At 41.0% G+C, this 21112-nt stretch overlaps 1 protein-coding gene across 2 annotated transcripts in view; it reads right to left on the reverse strand.

The window, feature by feature from the left end:
* Positions 1–1693: 1693 nt before the first annotated feature.
* Positions 1694–21112, reverse strand: part of LOC138043907 (dynactin subunit 1-like) — a 37484-nt gene continuing 18065 nt past the window's right edge. For both annotated transcript variants that reach the window (XM_068890423.1, XM_068890424.1), the window contains 20 exons: positions 20966–21093; positions 20474–20588; positions 19503–19556; positions 18648–18779; positions 15528–15611; positions 15230–15283; positions 14288–14390; positions 13244–13343; positions 11278–11371; positions 10626–10754; positions 9764–9835; positions 8017–8087; positions 6997–7166; positions 6051–6160; positions 4554–4625; positions 3969–4130; positions 3813–3870; positions 3628–3719; positions 2510–2605; positions 1694–2082 (listed from right to left, as the gene is read on the reverse strand). In XM_068890423.1, coding sequence (XP_068746524.1) covers positions 1945–2082; positions 2510–2605; positions 3628–3719; positions 3813–3870; positions 3969–4130; positions 4554–4625; positions 6051–6160; positions 6997–7166; positions 8017–8087; positions 9764–9835; positions 10626–10754; positions 11278–11371; positions 13244–13343; positions 14288–14390; positions 15230–15283; positions 15528–15611; positions 18648–18779; positions 19503–19556; positions 20474–20588; positions 20966–21093 — 2034 coding nt within the window. In that variant the 3' untranslated portion in view covers positions 1694–1944. The remainder of the gene's footprint in view (positions 2083–2509; positions 2606–3627; positions 3720–3812; positions 3871–3968; positions 4131–4553; positions 4626–6050; positions 6161–6996; positions 7167–8016; positions 8088–9763; positions 9836–10625; positions 10755–11277; positions 11372–13243; positions 13344–14287; positions 14391–15229; positions 15284–15527; positions 15612–18647; positions 18780–19502; positions 19557–20473; positions 20589–20965; positions 21094–21112) is intronic.

The following is a 21112-nucleotide window of genomic DNA, read 5'->3' on the forward strand; positions in this document are numbered from 1 at the left end:
CCCCTCAACTATAGCTTCAAAACGTGTTTTTCGGCAAAATCTCTAGTAGCCAAAAGGTTAATGCGTATTTTACAAATGCGCATGCGTTCTGTACTAATACTGCTTACCACATAAACAAAAGAAGGAAAAAATTCAAAACTATAGACTATCCTTAGTTTTTATTACACTAATAGAGAAGCTCCCGTAGTCAAGGGGTTAATTGATCACGTATGGCTCAGGGAACGATTAATCTCTCCCTCTTTGGATCGAAAGTAGCACGGGGGACCCCAAACAGAGTTTTTGCAATTGTTTTTTTTTTTTTTTTCTCAAACCTTTTGATTACTATCTGGGAAATTACGTCCACCTTTATCCACGGTCCTATCTTGTAACGTCATCACTTTTAACGGTCAGGAACAGCTTTGTCCCCTAACTTGTGCAGGGAGAAGAGATCTCTCAAACTATACCTGAATGAGCACAATTCAGTCAAGGAAACTGGAGAAACGGCCAAAAAAACCATGTAACACTGACCTGAAATCTCCATGAAAAGCTTGCTCCATTACCCACCTACCTTTCTGAGCACCTAATTCTAAGATGATGAAAGGTTTCTCAGAAACTCTTCCTACCAAAATAAAGCCTACCAAATGCCCAGCAAGTTGAAAAAAAAAATGAGGCAAGGAAAGCGAAAAGAGAGGGAAGGAGAGAAAGCGAAAAGTGAAAGTCGAAAGTGTTGTGCTACTTTTAAACCCCAAAACTATGTCGAAATTTTGCTTTGTGCGCATGCCGAAATTTGCAAGCGCTTATTTTGCACCTGGCTGAAAAGGCCGCGGAGTCTACAACCTGGAAACGGGTTTGTAGGGAGGTTTAGCTCTTAAACAGCACGACAGTGACCAAAAAACCCCTCAACTATAGCTTCAAAACGTGTTTTTCGGCCAAATCTCTAGTAGGCAAAGGCTTAACTCGTTCCCAGTCCATTTAGGAAAAACTAACAAGATGAGTAACGCTCTGACTCGTTCATTGCGCTTCAGGCAGTCATGGGGGTTTTGGGTGCAGCCAATCTGCAACCAAGGGAACGAAATGCTTAAGCCTTTGAAGGGTTGCAGGGGCATACTCCCCTAAAAAAAAAACAAAAACAAAATATAGACCTGTGAGAGAACCTTTCTTCTGTATTGCGAACAAACAAAATCATCTCACACGAAGTCGAGGCAATCCCGTGGGTCGGTTTTTTGAATTGTGCACAATTTGGCTTTCTACACTCTGTTCATGCTAGGATGGCCTGAGGGTAAAACAAGGACGAAAACGACAGAGCATCGTGATAGTCTAAAAAGACTCGGAAAGCAGCGAGTCAGACAAAAGGTGCAAAAAGAAGGAAAAAGGCGAGTGAAACGGGAGGCGGGAAACAATCGCCGAAAACGGCAAGGCTCCGACAAAAACGGAAGAGTTGGAGTTTGAGAAAATGCCCGACAATGCATAATGAATAAATGGCAAGGAAGGTCTGATATCGTACACACCCACAAACAAACCTTGTCCAAGGAAAACTGGAAAAGGAAACTTGTCTTTCGACGCACCAGCAAGTAACAATTGTCAATGGCTCATATAAGCAAAGGAAAACTTGGCCTACTCGGAATAAGGCCTTGCCTCGTGTTTTCAAAGCTTGTGTGGATTTAAACAGGTATTTACGTCACGCGAATCCAAACAAGGTTAGAGGAATTGTATATTTGCGCTAATGGATGATTTATTATTATTTTCTTTGTTGCCCTTTTTTCAACAATATTTTTACACTGGCAATTCACTTCAGCCCTTTTTAGCTCAAAGTGAGGCGAAGTGCTGACTCCTATACTCCGTTTACAATAAACAGTCAAACATATTTTACAATTTCATTAAACAGGGTTTACATTTTGTGGCGTTCACACTGCGTGCCTAATTTGTAGGATAGAACCCTCACAAAATATACATCGATAAAAATCTCTAGTTAACAAACACAGTATGAAGCGTTCTGAACTCTTGCGGCTTCAAAGTGACGCAGTACTTGTTCGGTTTGGTGTGTGGAGGCACAGGAATAGTTACTCGTCCAAGCTGGGGTGCCTGTGCCTTCTCTTGGAGAACCTGCATGGATATGAAAAACAAAGATATGGAGTAACAGCTAACGGAGCGATGGACTAAGCCGAACCTCAAAAAAACAGAACATTGAGACGGTTTAAGTAAGAAAGGGGAAAAGGAACCAGAAGTGTGTAGGGATCGCTGTGACAAACAGAAAGACGACATCCTGAGTTTAGGGATTTGTCCATTCAGCAAAATATTGACCAACATTAAAAGAGACGGCCCTTCGAAAAATTAGACCTTCAAATTTAGTCAACGTAACCCTAACTGCATTTTGTGGCGGTATGACAAAAACTCAAGACTTTTCACACTCCAAGGAATTGGAATCAAAATCACTTCAAAACAACATGGTGATTTTGTAAAATTCGTTTTAAGCAAATCTCATAATTGATATTAAAAGCTGTGGCACTGACACTTGATTCCGTATCATTACCTTCGAAAATGTTGGGGAGAGAAAGGACGAGAAGGCGCTCGGCGTCGTTCCTCCAGGATACTCTGATGCTATCAACTTCTGAATTTTGCCTTGCAACTGAAAAGGAAACCATAACATGAATTTACAAACAGAATCTCATTTCTCCATCTTCCGGCAAATAACACAATTTAATTTGAAAACGCGCCAAAAGTTCAACTTTGTGAACTTCCGGGAAACGGGCCCTAAATCCCGTTTCCCGAAAGTCCCGAAAAGTGACCATTTCAAGTGTTGTAACACCCCTTTATCTCCTCAAAATGAAGTTCGCTGAAGACAGGAAACTACGAAATTGTGTTGTTGGTTTTTTTAACCACGAAAACATGTTTTACGAGAACTAATTTCGAATAAACGGATCGATGTTTCAAAATCGACCCGTTTTTGAGATTTAGTTAAGGGACGAGCAAAGGAACGTATTTGTATTCTTATTCTTAGTATTGGACTGGAACTAGCTTGCAATTGAGGGTAATGCGGGGAAATCTCCCCGCATTAGCCTCCATTGCAAGCTAGTTCCAGTCCAATACTGAGAACATGAATATGGTCTATTGGCACTCGTTTCCAGCATAGTTAGTCGACTAACTATGTTTCCAGCGGCGGGTAACACACTTAAGAGCAAAGTAATTACTGTTGATAGAGCGAGTTTCAATCGAGTATCGTAAAATCAAAACCAAAGTAATTACTTTGACAAATCAAAAAGGACGGAGACAATCCAGTAAACCAAGCAACCCTCGAAGTAATTACAAGTAGCCGACACAAAGCGCGGGGAAATGTGCACGCGAGGGCCACGATTGGTTTTGGTTTCACTTCTCATTGGTTGAAAAAGTGGAGCGAGAATTTTGAACAAATCACTGAGTGAAGTAATAAACCAAAGTAATTATCTTATTATTTTCGGATCTCAATTGAAAACCGCTCTATGTTGATAGAAATTTAATGTTTCCCAGTAGTTTTGTCTCGGATGACACTTCAGACACCCGCCACAGTATCTGCAGCATGCGCGGCTTGTGGAAAGAAACGCGCGCTCAATCCGCAGGGTGCACCCTACACAAATCCTTGATTTCCTTGATCGACGCAATTGTTTTACTCACTTCCTCCTTCTGTTTCTTGAGATCGCGCAGAATAGCCGTTCGTTCAATCAAGTGATTGGCAGGTGTCAATTTACTGAGCAAAGGAACCGAGCCTGTTCAAGATCAAAGCAAAACGAGAACTAAAGAAATGCAAATAAAACGATGATGAAAAGCTTTCTCGTTAACCGTCAAGATAATTATTTTACCTGATGTCCTGTTGGATATATCAACCACTTTGGGAAAGGCGCTCATCTTTTGGAGGTTCTAGTACAAGAAGAACATGAAGAAGACGAGTAATGAGTAACGCACCATCGGGTTACCCGTGACTGGAGTCTTAAACATATTCATGCACATTGCTTCACCTCCATAAGCCTATTGGTTTCTCTTGTCACAGCATTGAGAGCGGGCATTTCTTTCTTCTCCATTTTCTCCTCATTAGATCCTTGCTCAGTTTTCTCTTCAGGTTCCACGCGTGGCTGAATTTTAGGCGGAATGTATATCTTTGGTAAATCTTCAAGCTGTGTCTAAAAAGGAACAAAACAAGGCCATGATTCTTTTGAAGTTTGAGACCAAAAACGAATTGGGTGGACAAATATTGCGACACGTGAATTTTAACTCTAAAATTTATAATTTTGTAAAAAGTTAAGAAAGCTGTAATTTCTTTTCACTTTTCCACCGGTCGTTAAAAATCAGTTCAGTTTTGCTGACCGATGGAAGGAATTCGGACGCGTGAGAACGCGAATGGTGTGTCCTTTTGCGTTTAAATTCCCTCTTCCTCTTTGAACACATGTCACGCTACTAAAAAGACGGCATGAAATACGTCGTCGTGCGCTTTCGGTCACCACAATCCGTTATTTTTTATTCAGTTGTTTTAAGACCCTGACTGTTGGTCCGTCCACCGGTGCGCGGTGCTGTTTGATCGACCGAGCAGCCGTGAGACGTCGTACCTTTAGTTGTTGGCTTTTAAGTCGTATATTTTCATTCCTGAGGTGTTTCAGAGCAATCTTCAGGGATTCCACCTACCAAGAAAATTCAGAACATTTTCAGATGACAGATCATTGTTCGCTTTGCTTGCAAACAACTTATCACTTTGCCAAATTACTCTCTCGCACGCGCATTGCTTTCTTTCTTCGCCCCTCCGCAGAAATTAAGGTCAAACGGTGCACGACAAAAGAACGTTTCACTGTTAAGAGCTTAGTAACCTGGCCTTTACATGAAAGTGAGGCTAGTGTTTACCTTGTTGTGATAGAGACCTCCTTCCTTTTCTTATGCGAACGATATTACCATGCTAATTAGTTGGAATTTAAAGAAGAGCAGTGAGGTTTCTATCAAAACAAGGTCAACTCTAGTCTCACTTTCATTCACAGGCCAGGTAACTAAGCAGGGAACTTAAGCAACGACGACGGCGACGGAAACGAGAACGTCATCTCAAAATATAAATTCACGTTACTGTAATCACTTCGTCACTATTTCAACTTTGTTAATGTGGCAGGGATGTGGTAGTTCCTCAAGAATGAGACTGGTCGGAACGGCGCTTATTTTAGAGGAGAAAATAAAAATTTATCTTCAAAGGCTGAAGTTCTTCATGAAACCTCAAATTTGGCTATTTCAAGTTGTTGTTTTGCTGACGACGGCAAAGAAATGGACAAAAGTGAAAAATGCACGTGCTGGGCGTACAAAGCTATTGTTTTGCTCACTAAGGGCCTGTTCACATGGAGGTGGGGAACACCAGGTAGGTGAGGTACCCCGCCTTCCCGTAGTGAAAAAAGGCGAGCCTTCACATGCAATAGGAAAAGCCCCGGGGCGCTGGGGTAAGGTTTCCAAATGTTCAAACTAAAGACAAATGCCTGAATGAACATCACCCCAGTCAGGCGGGGTACCCACCGTAATTAAGCATTCGCATGGAGAAAACTCATCCCACCTAAGCGGGTTACCCGGCCCGGCTGACCGGGTAACCCGCCTCGGTGAGGTACCCCACTTCTCATGTGAACACAATCAAGAAAAAAAGAGAGCCTGTATGGAGAGATTGGTTACCCGACCGTGGCGGGGTACCTAACCTACCCGGGGTCCCCCACCTCCATGTAAACAGGCCCTAAATATGAACATTTTTGACGTTCTCGTTGCCGTCGCCGTTGTCATTGCTTAAGTCCCCTACTCCCTTCTATCAGTCCACGATAACCTGGCCCGCCGACGGTTTTCTCCGTTTGACCCGAGTAGCATGATAACCATAACCAATAATAAACTCGAGAGTTTTCTTTTGGCATTATTAAGGGGTAGGACTGGCACTGGAAGCTCGTGCAAATAAGCTTGCATGAATCAGCTAAGCCATCATCGAAAGTCAAGCGAATGACTCCAAACCGTTTGCAACTGATAAGTGATAATATACGTTACTTCTACGCAGCTCGCCGAAAGAGGACGTAGGGGAATGTGAGGCGCTTGATTACCTGTGAAAGGATTATGGGTGAATCCTTAATAACCACTTGGACGGGCTGCTGTCCTGCCCCTGCACTACCCCTGAGAGGAGAGCCACCACCAGCCTTTCCAGCGGCTGCGCCTACGAAAAAGGAAATAATGAGAAACGTAAGGGAATGAAATCAAGGCTGTGATAGGAGTCCATGACCAGAGGAGCCTGCAACTTCGATGTACTTATTTATTTTTATAACCTCGAGGGCTAAACTTACTAAATGCTGACTGGGTGAGACATGGGCATTTTTCATTAATTTTGGAAATTACCCCAGGCAAAATTACTTTCATTATCTTCATGTAGCAAATATTTTTTAGCAGGGCTGGTTTCATTGCTTTGGCGTTGTTGTACAAAATTAAATTTCACTAAGCTGATACATGCGTTTTACAGCTCCCTGCTGCTAACTGAAAACTGAAAATTGCGCAACAGCGTGCGTTTTTTACTTTCTTAATAAAAAAAAATGTTTATTAATTCTTAATAAAAATATATATATATACAAGAAACAAATAATCGCAACTTTCCTCGGAAAATAAAAAATATATATTCAAATTCTTTAATTTTATTCGGCCCCATGCGATTACCTATACAAATAGATTCCTAAAACAAACAGGAAGGTTTGACATTATGGAAATGCGCGGAAATAGGAGGGGAAAGCTTTTTAACTGGACCTTTCTCAGTTCACCCAGCGTGTGGAGGAAATACCTACTGATTAAACAATGCAAACGTCGTTGCCTTAATGCAAAATGCCACATTTTCAGGCGCTGATAGTATCTCAACTGAAAACACTTGTTCCTCAGTCTACCAAAGTGCCCAAAACTTTTCAAATATAAATAGTCAAATCGCGGTCGTCGATAAAGGGTAGTTTGCCATTAAGAAACCTATAGCAGCATCACCTCGCTGATACTTAACAGATGAAAAATATATACCAGTAACAACAGCAGCAATACTCGAGGAGGATGATGGGTGTCCGATTCGAGCAAGATCAGCCAGAAGAGATTTCTTGGAATAAGTATCCAATCGCTTCTTCATTTCCACCTTCTCGCGTTCAAGGTTGTCGATGTCCACTTGCAAGGCATCCATAGTTTCTTCAAATTCCCTAGAAAACAAACATAAACGTCAAACAAACGTCAAACAATCTAACCCGAGACTCATCTCTGCATGACATTACAAATGAAATCTAAAAGGTCACCCATTCAGTAGCTTACAAGTCTGGGGCCCGTTTCTCGAAAGTCCCGACACGTTTCGGTCCTTTTTTCGGGTGTTTGTTTGTTATTTATTTGTTTGAGCAGGTTTTGGCAGCTATTCAGCTGATGTGGACCTGCTATACTCACCCCCATATACTTACAGAGGTCAGCCACAACACCGGAAACTTCATCCCCTACTCTTCTCGAAAAGTGTGTGGGTTTTTTAACGTCCCACAGGGAACTAATGAACATGGAAGATATTTGTGAGAGGGGGCCTAGGGTTTCTAGTCCTTATCCGAGAAGACTTGAAAGTCTAACAATTTGCGGATGTAATTACAAAGGCAGCACTGTCTCCTCAGTTATTTAAAGACCCTGAGTGTTGGTCCGGCCGGAGTCGAACTCATGACCTCCCGCATGACAGCCCGGTGCTCAACCAACTGAGCCACCGGTACAATTTTATCTGTATCTTAATAACGGAGAGGATGTGAGTCACCAAACTCCACAATCACTTTGCGTTTTGTTATCTTGAGACCACGTTAAAAGACCAGTTTGTTAAAATAAGCGGATGGCAGTTTCGTAAATGCCTTTATGGACCCCCAAAGTTACCGGAACGTTCGAGAAACGGGCCTCAGCTGGTATCCAAGAGTCAGGGTAACAGGAGGGGAGGGGGGGAGGGGGGGAGGGGGAAACACAGTTGCCGCTATAGAAGGGTAGTGGTTGTATTTCCAGTGATCGTAACTTCCGCCTTTATGCTAAACTAACCTTTCTTTCCTCTGGATATCTGTGGTAGCTTGTTCCATTTTACGATTTGCTGCTTCAACTCGAGCATCCGCCTGTTATGACAGAGTAAGCTCATGAGATGAATGATTTTGTCACCACTTTCTACTGTGAGAGGGAACCTCCACTACTACGACAAAATAACTTTAACGCGGATGAAAGAACGTTTGCAACCAAATTCGTTTAGAAATTTCTCAACAAAAGTGTTAGTGAAAGAAAGAGAGAAATGATCCTCACACTTATCTAGACAAGCAAGTTAAGCAATTGTCTCATACAGACATCTAAAAAATTCAAGTGGCTCCGAAGGGATTCAAATCTGTTCTCGTTCACAGTCACTTAGTAACGACGCAACTCGGTCAAGTAATACCACAGGTAACCCAGGCTCACTGTGTGTGCCACATTGGTAAATATAGAGAACATATGAGGCAATGTTAGGTCTGGAAATTTGCTAGAAAATGGAAATAAAAATCGATGAAACTTGCCATGTGGTGAGCTGTTGTTGTCTTTAATACGTACACGAAGTTTCCGGGAAAATGGTTCCCCTTTATCTTCCTTCATAGTATAGTGACAAGGTAGGAGACGGAAGCCAGCGTCGGGACTCCGATCGACCCAAAATAAGCAGGATTTTTTTCACGAAAATCGAATCCAGCCGCTAAATAAACACGCCAGGCTCGTGGAACATGAATTTCTCTAAACCATGAATCCACTGAAGCATCTCCAGGTAGCAACGCGAAGCCACCACTTGTAAGTTAACCTGCTAAAATGGCGGCCAGAAACCGTTGTCCTCGCAAAGTGTCCGATTCAAAATGGCACTGAACTCGGGACGCCTGGTGACGAGTATAATAAGTTTTCCTGGAGGAAGGGGAGTCCCAAATCTCACTGAGCAATCTGGGACTCCCCTCCCTCCAGGGAAACTTATTATACTCATCACCAGGCGTCCCGAGTTCAGTGCCATTTTGAATTGGACACTTTGCGAGGACAACGGTTTCGGGCCGCCATTTTAGCAGGTTAACTTACAAGTTCTACGGAGCCTGGTGGCTTCGCGTTGCTACCTGGAGATGCTTCAGTGGATTCATGGTTTAGAGAAATTCATGTTCCACGAGCCTGGCGTGTTTATTTAGCGGCTGGATTCGATTTTCACGAACAAAATCGTGCTTGTTTTGGGTCGATCGGAGTCCCGACGCTGGCTTCAGTCTCCTACCTTGTCACTATACTATGATGGAAGGTGAACGGGGACCATTTTCCCGAAAACTTCGCGTACGTATTAAAGACAACAACAGCTCACCACATGGTAAGCTTCATCAATTTTTATTTCCATTTTCTAGCAAATTTCCAGACCTAAACTTCGCCTCATATATTCTCTATATTTACCAATGTGGCACACACAGTGAGTCTGGGTGACCTGTGGTAATACAACTATTGCAATATCACGCGAACTAAAGTCAGAAACGATTCCTTAACTCGTTCACTCGCTCTGACGGAGTGGTTAACACTCGAAACGCCACTCACAAACGTCTCTTGTGGTAATTAATTTACCTTAGTCACCTCGAACGATACAACCACATTTTGTCCTAATCGATGGGTTCTACGGCCATAGTAATCAGCGAGACTTTCACGCGATCTTCCTAACCCTAACCTTGCCATGTTTCTTAACAAAGACCCCAAAAACTCGATTTTGACCCGAAACAAGTTTGGTATATACCCACCCAGAAGACAACCTGTTAAATCTTACCTCTTTGTTTATATTCTCTAGGCGTTTCTCCAACAATCCGATTCTTATGTTAGCCTGGCTTAATTCTTCATTCTGCAGAAAAAGTGAATCATATACGAAAAAGGTAAATAAAAAATGCCCTCTGAGCAATCTAATTCGCGTACGAAAGAAAAGTCTCTTCACGGTCTAAGGAAACTACAACCCTAGAGCTTTTCAAGAGGATTTTAGAGGAGCAAGAGAGACATTTCATTGTTGTTCCCCTTTATATAACGTTTTTTTGCAAAACGCCCGCCTTATGTTTTTTAACGCATTTCTGCGCCTCCTTCATGTATATTCCGTAGAGTTCGCCCATACTCTTTTATTGTTAAAGTTGGGCGTAGAAATATCTAATTCCCATTCGCGATCGTAACGTGATACGAACGGAAACCGGAAGGGGACATGTTGTATGCCTGGACAGTAGTCTCTCCCAGATTCAGTTTTTAAACTAATTGTCCGTAATAGTGAAAAGATACTTCGCAATATAAATGTAGTTGTACCTAGGGTAGGTAGAATGGAAAACAGCTCAGATCCGATTGCCTTTCGTGGCTCAAAAAACTCTGGTGCTCAAAATACCAAAAAGTAATTGATAGCATGCAGGATCGGTAAGTACGGGTTTTTCGCAAGGGTGGTTGAAATTAAGAAGACGATTGGCCGGTGGTCTTCAGCCCTTCTGGCCTTCTGAAACATGTCTGTGAAGTTTGACGACTTAAATCCTCTCCAATCTTGAGCTACAAAGGGAATTGTGACACCAGAAAATGGCCCGTAAAAGTTTCGGGACTTTCGAGAAACGGGCCCCTGCTCCGGTTCACGCTCATTCCAATTCATTGTCACTACTCACACTTACCTTCAATTTCATATTTTTCTTGAGGTCCATGAACTCGTTCTCTTTCTGCAGAAGTTTTTCTTCCACACCAGCGGAATCGAACAGTTCGGATTTAAAGGCCTTTGCACGCTGCAGATAAGGAGGATCCACCTGAAGGAAAAACAAATACTGAAGATTTAGCAGCTCAATGGTTTTCCCTTCTCTGCTTCATCGCATACAAGCTGAGCTTACACTCAGGCGCTAGCAGTTGTTATGACGGCAGTTGTCCTTGCTCTCCCCAATCCCTTATTTTGATCGCGCCACAAAGTAATTCAAATAGACTGTTTTGCTAACGTTAAGTTTGTAGTGAACTCTGGGTAGGCCAAATCTTCTTTTTTGGGAGGGTGAGGAGGGGAGGGAGGGGGGGGGGGCAAGGGGGCTAATGCCCAGTTACGTGGTTCATTGGAATTAACAGTCTTGTCCGTTTGTTTCAGAAGGAGCTTACCATAAAAAAGGTAGCCTAACCGAAAGCAAGACTCTCTGAACAACCCAATGGAGAAGCCGATATCTCAGGCTAATTCTTTTTCCATTACGCGGTTTCCCACAAAACAACTTGAATAATCGCACCAATGATAACTACAAAACAAAAGCAATGTTATCCACACAAACAAGGAAGAGATTTAAAAGTAAGTACCTTTGCCTCCTCCTTAGTTTCCGCATCATAATCACCTTCTTGCATTTTGGTCACAAAAGAGTACAGAAACGAGATGACTTCATGAAAAGTTTGACTGTAAAAAAAAAACAACGAAAGCTACGGATGCATATAACAACAGCAATCTTTAATAATCCCAAATGTCACATAAGCTTCTAACCGATGTAGAAATTCTAATCGAGGCGGGGAGAGGACACATTCGCTTAATTCATTATTTCACCGTGAAGGGCTGCGCTCCAGTGACTGCCGCATACCCGGTTGTTTACGTCATTGAAAACATGTCGGTTGTCACGTATCGAAGCAGCAGCAGGTTTAGTTGTTGTTTTTGGGATTATATTGTACAAGATATGACAAGAGAAAAGCAAGTAGAATGTAAAGTAAGCGGCTTTACATCCTAAAGTAGGAGGGGGGGGGGGGGGGCGATCAATCGTCGGGTGTTGCCTTTTATTGAGAACCCTAAGGAAGGGGGATTATAAGGTGCGCACCGGGGGCCACAAGTTTATCAGTACCTCAAGTTCACTGTCACGTGAAACGCTCGTAAAATAAGGACCTTTACCTTTACCTTTTATAAGGTCTACTGTGAGAGTTACACACAGACTGATCATGATGGAATTAAGTCGACAAATTGCTTAAAGGTGCTGAGCTGATTATTTTAATGCACTTATGATCTCGGTGATGTCAAGACAGTCATCCTGTGTTGGTAACATTTCAAGCAGGTTTCCCTTAGCTTTTTGGTACCCTTCTCTTTGCTATATATTATCTGTACACGCAAAAAATTAGCACAAAAGAAGACATACTTTAGAAGAATTTAAAGTTAAGTTCTATTCTAGATTTCATCCTGAAAAGCTACTTTGGTAATACTTACTTAATTTATAAAAATAAGTTACATGTAAAATATTGTAACCAATAAGAGATCGTGCAGCCAAGATGCCTTAATAATTTTTTTTACCCTAGTTCAGTGTAGCTTGAGTGTAGTCTTTAGTACCTGATAGTTAGTAATTGTCTGTATTGTAATCTTTACGGTATGTTTGTCAAAAAAAGAAAGAAAAATTTTCATCCTCAATCACGGCGGAAATGAAAAGTTTAGGTTTCAAGGCCTTTGCTCGCTGCAGATAAGGAGTATCGGATTTTTTTCAGACAACAACAACAACAACAACAACTTTATTTGTACCCAACAGTTACAAGTGAATTAAAAAAGGGAAAAGATAAATATACAAAATAAATAAGAGTACAGGCTGCCCAAAATAATTATAGGGGGCTAGAAAGTTAGGGAAGCCATACTTTGGAGATGTATTAATGATTAGTTAGGTCAGGTAACATACGCACGCACACAAACACGAACACACACAAGTCAAAGAAGCAACTTGAGAAGCAACTTGAGAAGACTAAAGTGCTGTTGAATTAGACCGCAGGCTCAGAATGGGAAAACAAGTGATGTTTACTGTCCATTTAGGACTTATTCTGTTTTTGGAATAAACAGAACACGCCTTTATACAACTATAGATGGCAGATGGTGTAACGTGCCGGCGTGGGAAGGATGATAAAATAGTTGTTTAGCAACGGACACAACGACACCGGAAAAATCAGAGTTGCTGCCAGGATTCCAACCAAAGGCCTCTGTTATATCGGCATGTACTAAAACCAGGAACACCGGAACACTCCGGAACACCCTGGAAGTAACCCAAAACCCTCAAGGGTTTTCCGGAGTGTTCCGGTGTTCCTGGTTTTAGTACATGCCTGTTATATCGGTGGGATTCTCTATTTATCCATTGTATTTTTGGAACTCATGGGAAACCAATTGCAAGTCGCTTATTTAAGTCCTTACTCAGACAAAAAGGATGGTAGGGGAGGTTACTTGGCGAGCCGTTTCGCTCACAAGACACTAGTTTCAAACGAAGGAGTGAAGTATATATACAATCATTTCATACACTAGTTTCGGTTGACTAACCTGACGATGTCTCTGCACGGAATTTCATCTGTTTCAAACACTGCCGCTGAGACACTGCTTGCCAAATCGTCCAGCTGTCCACTCAGCAAGTGCTCATTGTCTGCAAGAAATACGCAAAAAAAAAAACGAAGACGACGTTAACGGCTTCCAAACAGCACACGAAGACATCGTTAACGAACGACGAACAGCAACCGGAAGTGAGCTGTTTTCCTTTTTAACTTGTCTTAACACTGCTAATTTATATTGCTAAGTATCTTTTCTCTATTAGAGACGATTTGTTTAAAATTTTTGGAGACACTACTGTCCTAGCCAGCGAAATGTTCACTTCCGGTTTCCGTCCACCTTCGCTCAAAAATATGATAATGACCGAATCACTCTGAAACGACAACAATACATGGCACATTACCTCACCAGCGACAGAATCATTGTAATCGCTTTTATCGATGCTCAAACTCCCTGGGACCCGTCACTCATCAATGACCTATTTCCCTGTTTGTAACCTTCAAATCATGAAACCACCCAAATCCTCTCACAGCGATCCTTGATTTGACTCACCCGACCAAATTTGATCCGTACGAGCTGGGCCCCGGGGGGAGGGACTCCCATATGAAACAGACGGGGATGCTCGGCGTCTCGCTTAGGGGTGTAAGTTTTGGATTTTGGTCTCGCTTAGGGTGTTCCGGGCAAAGCGCCCAATATTTTAAGCCACCAAGGTCTAATTTAGGGTTCCGCGAACACAGAATTACGCGAAGAGAAGCAGAAGTCAAATTTTCTTTTTAACGTTTTTTTGTTTAGGGGTCAACGCCCAGATTGGCCCCCTTAGGGGTCACAAAAGGCTTGAGCCACGCCCAGATGGTCTCCTTTAGGGGTTAAATTCACAATTTCCGACGAGCATCCCCGTCTGTTCCATATGGGAGTCCCCCCCCCCGGGGGGGGGGGGGCTGGGCTAGCATTGACTTCCCAGCGCTGCTGATAGCTAATGATCTTGCTTAGCACAAAAAGCGAAACCTGGAACCAGCACAGGACCACCAACGCATATCTTACCAACTAACCGCGATCCCTTGTGAGCGACAACCATGGCCAACTTCTGACAGAACTTCAGCTGAAGGTTTTGTTGTTTAGCACATGCAATCAATGATTCTTGAATCTAACAAGAATAACACGGTTGAAATAAATGCGTATATTCAGAGTGCGGGTTATGGACGAAAGAGAGAAGTGATCCGGCCTGCACTTCAAATATATACATTTATTTCATTCATCGAGTCATTTTTTCACAGGAACACGAGCCCAACAAATAGGCCATTTCCGAGTTCACGTCTGCCTCCTCTTCAAAGCGAGTCTAAGTGCGAAGTTTTTGTGATGGTAATTACTTCTACTTTACATATGAAAGCAAACTAATTATCATAAGAAAAACTTCGCACTTAGACTCGCTTTGAAGAGGAGGCAGACATGAACTCGGAAATGGCCTATTAGAGTGGCTTTATATAGCTCAGTTGCATTCCAGCGGCATCGCAAAGGTCATGCGTTCCAACCCGAATTTTTCTGGTGTCTATAAGAGATATATACGACAATTTTTTAAAATTGCCCAGGCAAGTCCCAGGATCATAATAAAATAGTTCTCAGAAAATTGCAGACACTACAAAAAGCCGACAGAATTCAGTTTCTTGTCTATATGCCATCTGGTCAAGGCAAACACAGATTCAGCTGGGCCGTTCTGAAATTTTCAGCCTGAGAAAGTTTCACTTAACAGATGTCGACATGAAAAGAGAATCTAATTCTTACACGACAACATGGATGGAATATTCTATGCGCTTACGTAGAACCACTTCCACTTCATAGGAAATGACTGAGAGTTTCCAAATTTACATTATATTAAAAAATCGTGATTTTTCATTTGGCCCTTAACCAAAGCTGAAACTCTTGAAAAAAAAAAAAGATGCAGAAATTGACTTCAACATCACGAAATTTTCCAGTTTTGTAACAAACCTCTTGGGAGAACGATAAAGTACTGCCTTGATCCTCGGGCATCCGAAGTTTAATCTGAAATGACAGTAATTCAGATAGATAGACGATTTCTTAACCAACTATATATTAATAATCATTCTTTATAGCGTACACTCCTAAAAAGGCAGGGGTCAGTATTTGCATGGAGACTTTGAAACGTTTGCTGCCACTTTAGAATCACGGGCTCTGGAGACTGCCATGGTTTCTTGCTTGACCATACGGCTGATTCTCTGACACTAGTCAAACAATTTATACGTTGATATACGTGTTTGCTATTCACCTTCCTGCATAATTGTTGTATTTCCACGTTTCTAAGTTCCATATCTTGCACAAGTTCTCCAAAAGCACTTCCTTCATCACAGTTCTAAAAGATTAACAACGCAAAAAAAAAACATATTGTTCAGACCCTCAGACGTAGGTTGGTGGTTGTCTGGTTTGGAGCAATTTGAATGTAGCTTATTCAAAAGTTACTCTTTGATAATGGGTCTTATTGTAACTTTCTAAGCTACATTCACCATTGTTATTAACAAATAGCTTCCATGTTGCCCTGCTTCTGTTCAGAAATAGATTACAATGACGTCAAATACATACATACAAATACATACTTTATTGACCACTCCCCGGAGGAGCTTCTCAGGGCCAATGAAACACGATCACAACAGAACAGAACATTCAACAACAACTGTTAAGAATCCCAACTGGCTGGAGGCAAACCAGTTGGCTATTTACAAGTGCAGCTGAGAAGTTGAACCATGGACTCAACCAACCTCGTTCCCAGGGTCTCTCTTCTCTGCCTCCATTGTCGTTGAGAGAAGACCCTGGTTCACGCTGGTCACGTGTCTCCCAGAATCTGGGAGGTTGGCGAAATGTGTGTTAGGGGACGGGTGGCAATGTAGGCTTTGTTGACATTGCAAAGAAGGGAATCAGCACGCAATTGATTTTGTGGCGAGATAACCATTGACAAAACGTTTGACAGCAGTATTTTATGTACTACACATATGGAACCCGGTGTGAAAGAAAAAAAGTTGTGGTCAAATCGATCAGACGCCACAGAAAATATCCTCACGTTATTCAAGTTTTCATCCGTGTGAAGGTCCGGATCAACGAAGAATGCTAATAGTTTGCGACAATTTTAAAGGAAAGAAGATTTTGTCGTGCAAGAAAGCAAGCGAAACGGTTATCCATGGAAAACAAACATGTTCAGCGATCAGCCGGTGTGTTGTTATTTAAGTTCTCGAGTCACATATCGACCTCAAATCCATCAAATCAAACTGTATTAGCATGTGCAGGTATTTCATTTTGTTCGTTGATTTTCGTTTGTCTTTCGAAAGTTAAACAACGTGATTGCTAAGGTCGCAATCTTGTACAGCGAGTTGACAGTTTGACTTATGATATTTATATTTCAACAACTTCGTGTAATAGATTGTCGATGTCGTTAAGATTTTTTTTACCACTGCACCGCGCTTTAATAGCGTGTATATTTTTAGTCGCAGTAAAATAAAAGAGACATTTTTATCAAGCAAACGTTGTGTTTGGTGTATTCTTTTATGTTAGTGTTTGTTCTGAAGAAGCAACTTTGGCTACTAACAAAATTAATTTTTTTAAAGCGAACGTCAATCGTCGCTCGACATTGAAGTCGTCTTGTCGATCACAAAAGCTCTTGCTTTTAGTTTGACCGCTTTTGTGGGAATTCATCTCCTGTGGGAATATAACATCAGCTCTTTTGACCTTTTTATTTCAGAAATGCCTTGTTAAACGAATATTTTTTCGCCCAGGTGCGGTTGCGGGATCAAAATATAACGAAAACACTACCCTAGTGGAAAAATGTTTGTCGACGAGTGCCACGTGACCAGCGTGAACCAGGGTCTTCTCTCAACGACAATGGAGGCAGAGAAGAGAGACCCTGGGAACGAGGTTGGGACTCAACGAGTGGTCAGAATGCGTCTTGAACTCGGGATCCCCGTAACGACTGGGCCGCACTACCTCCTCAAAATGTGGTAAGAACAAGAAGTGGAACACGACGCGATGGCCGAGTAATGTTCTGATGTTCTTACCACATTTTGACATCATCTGTGATCTATTACTGAACAGACGATGTACGACAACAAGGGCTCTGTTTTATATAATAGAGAATTAAGATTATCAGAAACCCATAAGGGTTGAAACGTGTAACGGCCCCTTGTGTGCTGGGAAACAAGCTTTTGAATATTCAATTTGCTGAGTACCATATTTGGAACAACAAGAGCGAGGGGTTTCCAAATATGGTACTTGGCACTGAAACATTCAACCAATCAGTTCGCACTGAATATTCGGAAGCTGTGAACGCGCGTTACACGTTTCAACCCTTATGGGTTTCTGGATATATACAGAAAGAAGCGTTCTTATTTCGAAATCTCTCCGACTGAAGTATTCGAAGTAGGTTACTTTCCCTACTTGACAGACACGAAAACAGCACTTTGACATTATCTGTTGTCTATACAAAATAAAGCAAACTGATTGGTTTCTGTGATTAACAAAGAGTTGCGATTGGTTCAGGGAATCACGACACTGTCAAACTTGAATGGAGCATTGCTTGATCATGACGTCAGCTATGCGTCTATCCTCTAATAGATCATAGGTGAGAACCAATCAATATGTGTGCATTATTGAGCCTATTTTTTAGTCGATGTTATATTAGTGTTATTACTAACCATATTGTGACCACTTAGAAGAGGCCTGAGATGTTAAAGCAAGGTTTAATAATATATATGTTTAGTTTACTGAACCACTATTGCAGCGAAAGCGCTGAATTACAGTGGAGGTCAAAACTTGAACTCGAACTTTATTTTTATTTAAACACGGTAAATCTATTAGATAAAATAATAATAATAATAATTACAATCTACTTTAATCTATATAAACATGATCAGAAATTAAAAGAGGAAATAGAGAAAATAAAAAAATTCTGCTTTGCATAGATGCCGTGTGCGTTTAGTCGTTTCAGACGAAGAAATCGCGACAACCATTTTGAAAAAATTGAAGTGATTTTGCTTGCCGCAATTCAGGGGACAAGCTGTTCCAGATAGCCGCACCATTATAGCTAAAGCTACTTTTCAGGAAATTGGTGCGGGGCAATAGAACAGCTAGTTTGTTTTCAGAGTTCCTTAAATTATAAGGTGGATCATATTTAGTGAAAAATGAAGAAACAAGGCATAAATTGAGTAAATAACATATAATATGAAAGGGTGATACGAAGGTTTCCGTCTAATCGGGTTACGTTCACGAATACTGTGACAATTAATGTAACATACGAAGACCCTTCCAAGCTGCGTTACATAGCGAAACCTTCCAATTATGTGGCAGCTTCTGACCCACACAACCTTATTTGCCAAAATTAATTACACTCCAGCGACACACTCACCTCAGTGAATTTCTTGAGCCTTTCAATTTCCACAGCAGAGCCTTCCATACCAGCATTAAATATCTTTAGTTCATCAGCCAAAAACTCAGAACACGACACAGGTTTACCAGCCAAGTGAAACCGCACCATGGTCTGAAAACAACAAGATGCTTTATGTAATTATTCACCCCTTAAGCCACAGTTTCAAAATGCATATTCCCTCAACCATTCTCCATGGCTTCATTTTGGCACTAGTAATGAGAAGTTAAATTTCAATTTAAGTGATCATTTCCTTTGCTCTCATAACCTGTATGTTTAATTAAGCAGTAACATTGTTAGGAGAAATTAGATGCTGGTCACCCTTACAGGTTGGAGGGGTTTTAGAAAAGGTGATTAATAAAAGCTTACTGATGAATATGATCATTACCGATACTGACTTGCCTGACCACATTCCTTGATGAAGATTTTCAGGACCAGATTAAAACATCATGAAGGGGGCTTTTTCCTGGTCTGTATGGATGCTTCCACATGGATAGCAGAACAACTGTTTTCATCTGGAGAGTAAAGCCCTTTCAGGGAACACCCACCGATTTTTTTCAAAAGGAGGAAAGTGGAAACGGTATTTTCAGCATTTTCATTGAAATATTCACATAACAAAATTTCTAAAAATCAACTCATCTGTTCAATTGATTGATTCATTTTATTGATGCATGGAATTTGGGGCTGAAGTCCCTGTTTTACAATCCCTGTAAGTGATAGATAAAGTACAAGACTAGAGGGGAGATTAACTTTATTGTCTTTCTGATATTTTGATACACAATAATATTATAAGTCATTTACAGTCCTGGGTAATTTACCTGTTTACATGCAACTTACAGTGTAGTAGTGAATAGCTTTGTCTAAAGGTTCCACAGACACTGAATCATCAAGCTGTTATAAAAATAAAAAAAATCAAGATAAAAATTATAAGTTGACCTGCCAACACAAATGGAAGGTCCCTGAATGTGGTTCCATGTATAAATTGCAATTCCATTGCTGCAGGAAGGCATCAGCCCCTACATGCAGTTGGCAAAGGGCTGATGTTTGGATTTGGGTACTTACTGTTGGTTTAATAATTGAGGTGATTTCTCACTGACTTAAAAGTTTTTGACAACTTTGCTACGTTGGTGCAAGTTCCATGGGTAACGGCACCATCCCACTGAATGCCATAACATTCATCACCATCATGATTGTATCTTTATATTATCAAAAACAAGTAATAATCACTTTAGGATGTACCAAAACTCCATATTATACTCAATCACTTTTGTCAAGCCCTTCACACCAAACAGTTTTAAACATTTTGGGCCAGTTAATTAATCAGAGTTCAGCATGTGCTTAACGAGATCTCATTTTAGTTAGAATCATTAAATTTTTAGCCAGTCCTTGTATATAAAGGATGTTTACTGCCAAGAACATCATCATCATCATCATCAGGCAAAACAAAAGAAGAAAACCATTAATTTTATCTACTTGAGGAAACTTAAAGTGCCACTATGATAAAAAAATCAATTCTTATTCTTCCTTGGATTTCAAATCTATGTTAACTTAACACTAAATGACCTAAGTTCTAAGCCTTGATCTAAAAAAGACACCTGTTTAGTTTAACTGGAATTTCCCTATTTTAATGGTCTGCCATTACTAACTTTAAAATCTTGAGAGAGCTCATAGTAGCACTTTAAAGACCTGGAGGTAAAACAATTTATTGTTGAAAACTGCAAAATAATAAACTTTGAAACTTGGAAAAACAAAAGAAAAAGAGTGTGAGCTATAACAGGCCCTTCAACTCTGTCGGAATGACATTGTACCTGGTCTTTCTTGAACAATTCTATTAGTGTATCCACAGCTCTCTCATGAACAGCTAACTCAGGGTAGATGCCCACTAATTTATTGAATAGACTAGCATCACATGCATCAAGAGCCCTACAAAGTATAAAAAAGTCTTCAGATATTACATGTACATGTATTTCCATGTCAAACAGTAATAATACTTAAAGAGATTCCACAGTTTCAGGGTGGTGTGGGGAAGGGGTATTAATGATCTTTTTTTTTTTTTCAAGTACAAAAAGTGGGAAAAAATTCAACCCTTCTTGTCTGGGATTGTGGTAAACTAAACTAAATACCATGGACTATGTCTGCTACTCTTGGCAAACAGCGTGTGGATTCTTTTGCCTAACACAGAATATATCACATAAGTGTTGTGAGATGGGGCCGACAAAATTAATTATCCTTTTTTTTTCTGAGAAGACTGGAATCCCAGACTACTCACATTTGCAATAAAGGAAAAAACCTAGCTGTACCTTTCAATGTTCTGCACAACTGCCTGCAGAGTAGAGAGCTGATAAATGAGACCAGTGGCAAAACTTAGTCTTTCACCATCTTCACCATGAATCCTAGCTGGCTCTTCCAGGCATTCTGCTATCTCGTACTTGAAAAAAAAAAAGAAT

The sequence above is a fragment of the Montipora capricornis genome, chromosome 3 (genome assembly GCF_036669925.1).
Source record: "Montipora capricornis isolate CH-2021 chromosome 3, ASM3666992v2, whole genome shotgun sequence".
NCBI lineage: Eukaryota > Metazoa > Cnidaria > Anthozoa > Scleractinia > Acroporidae > Montipora > Montipora capricornis.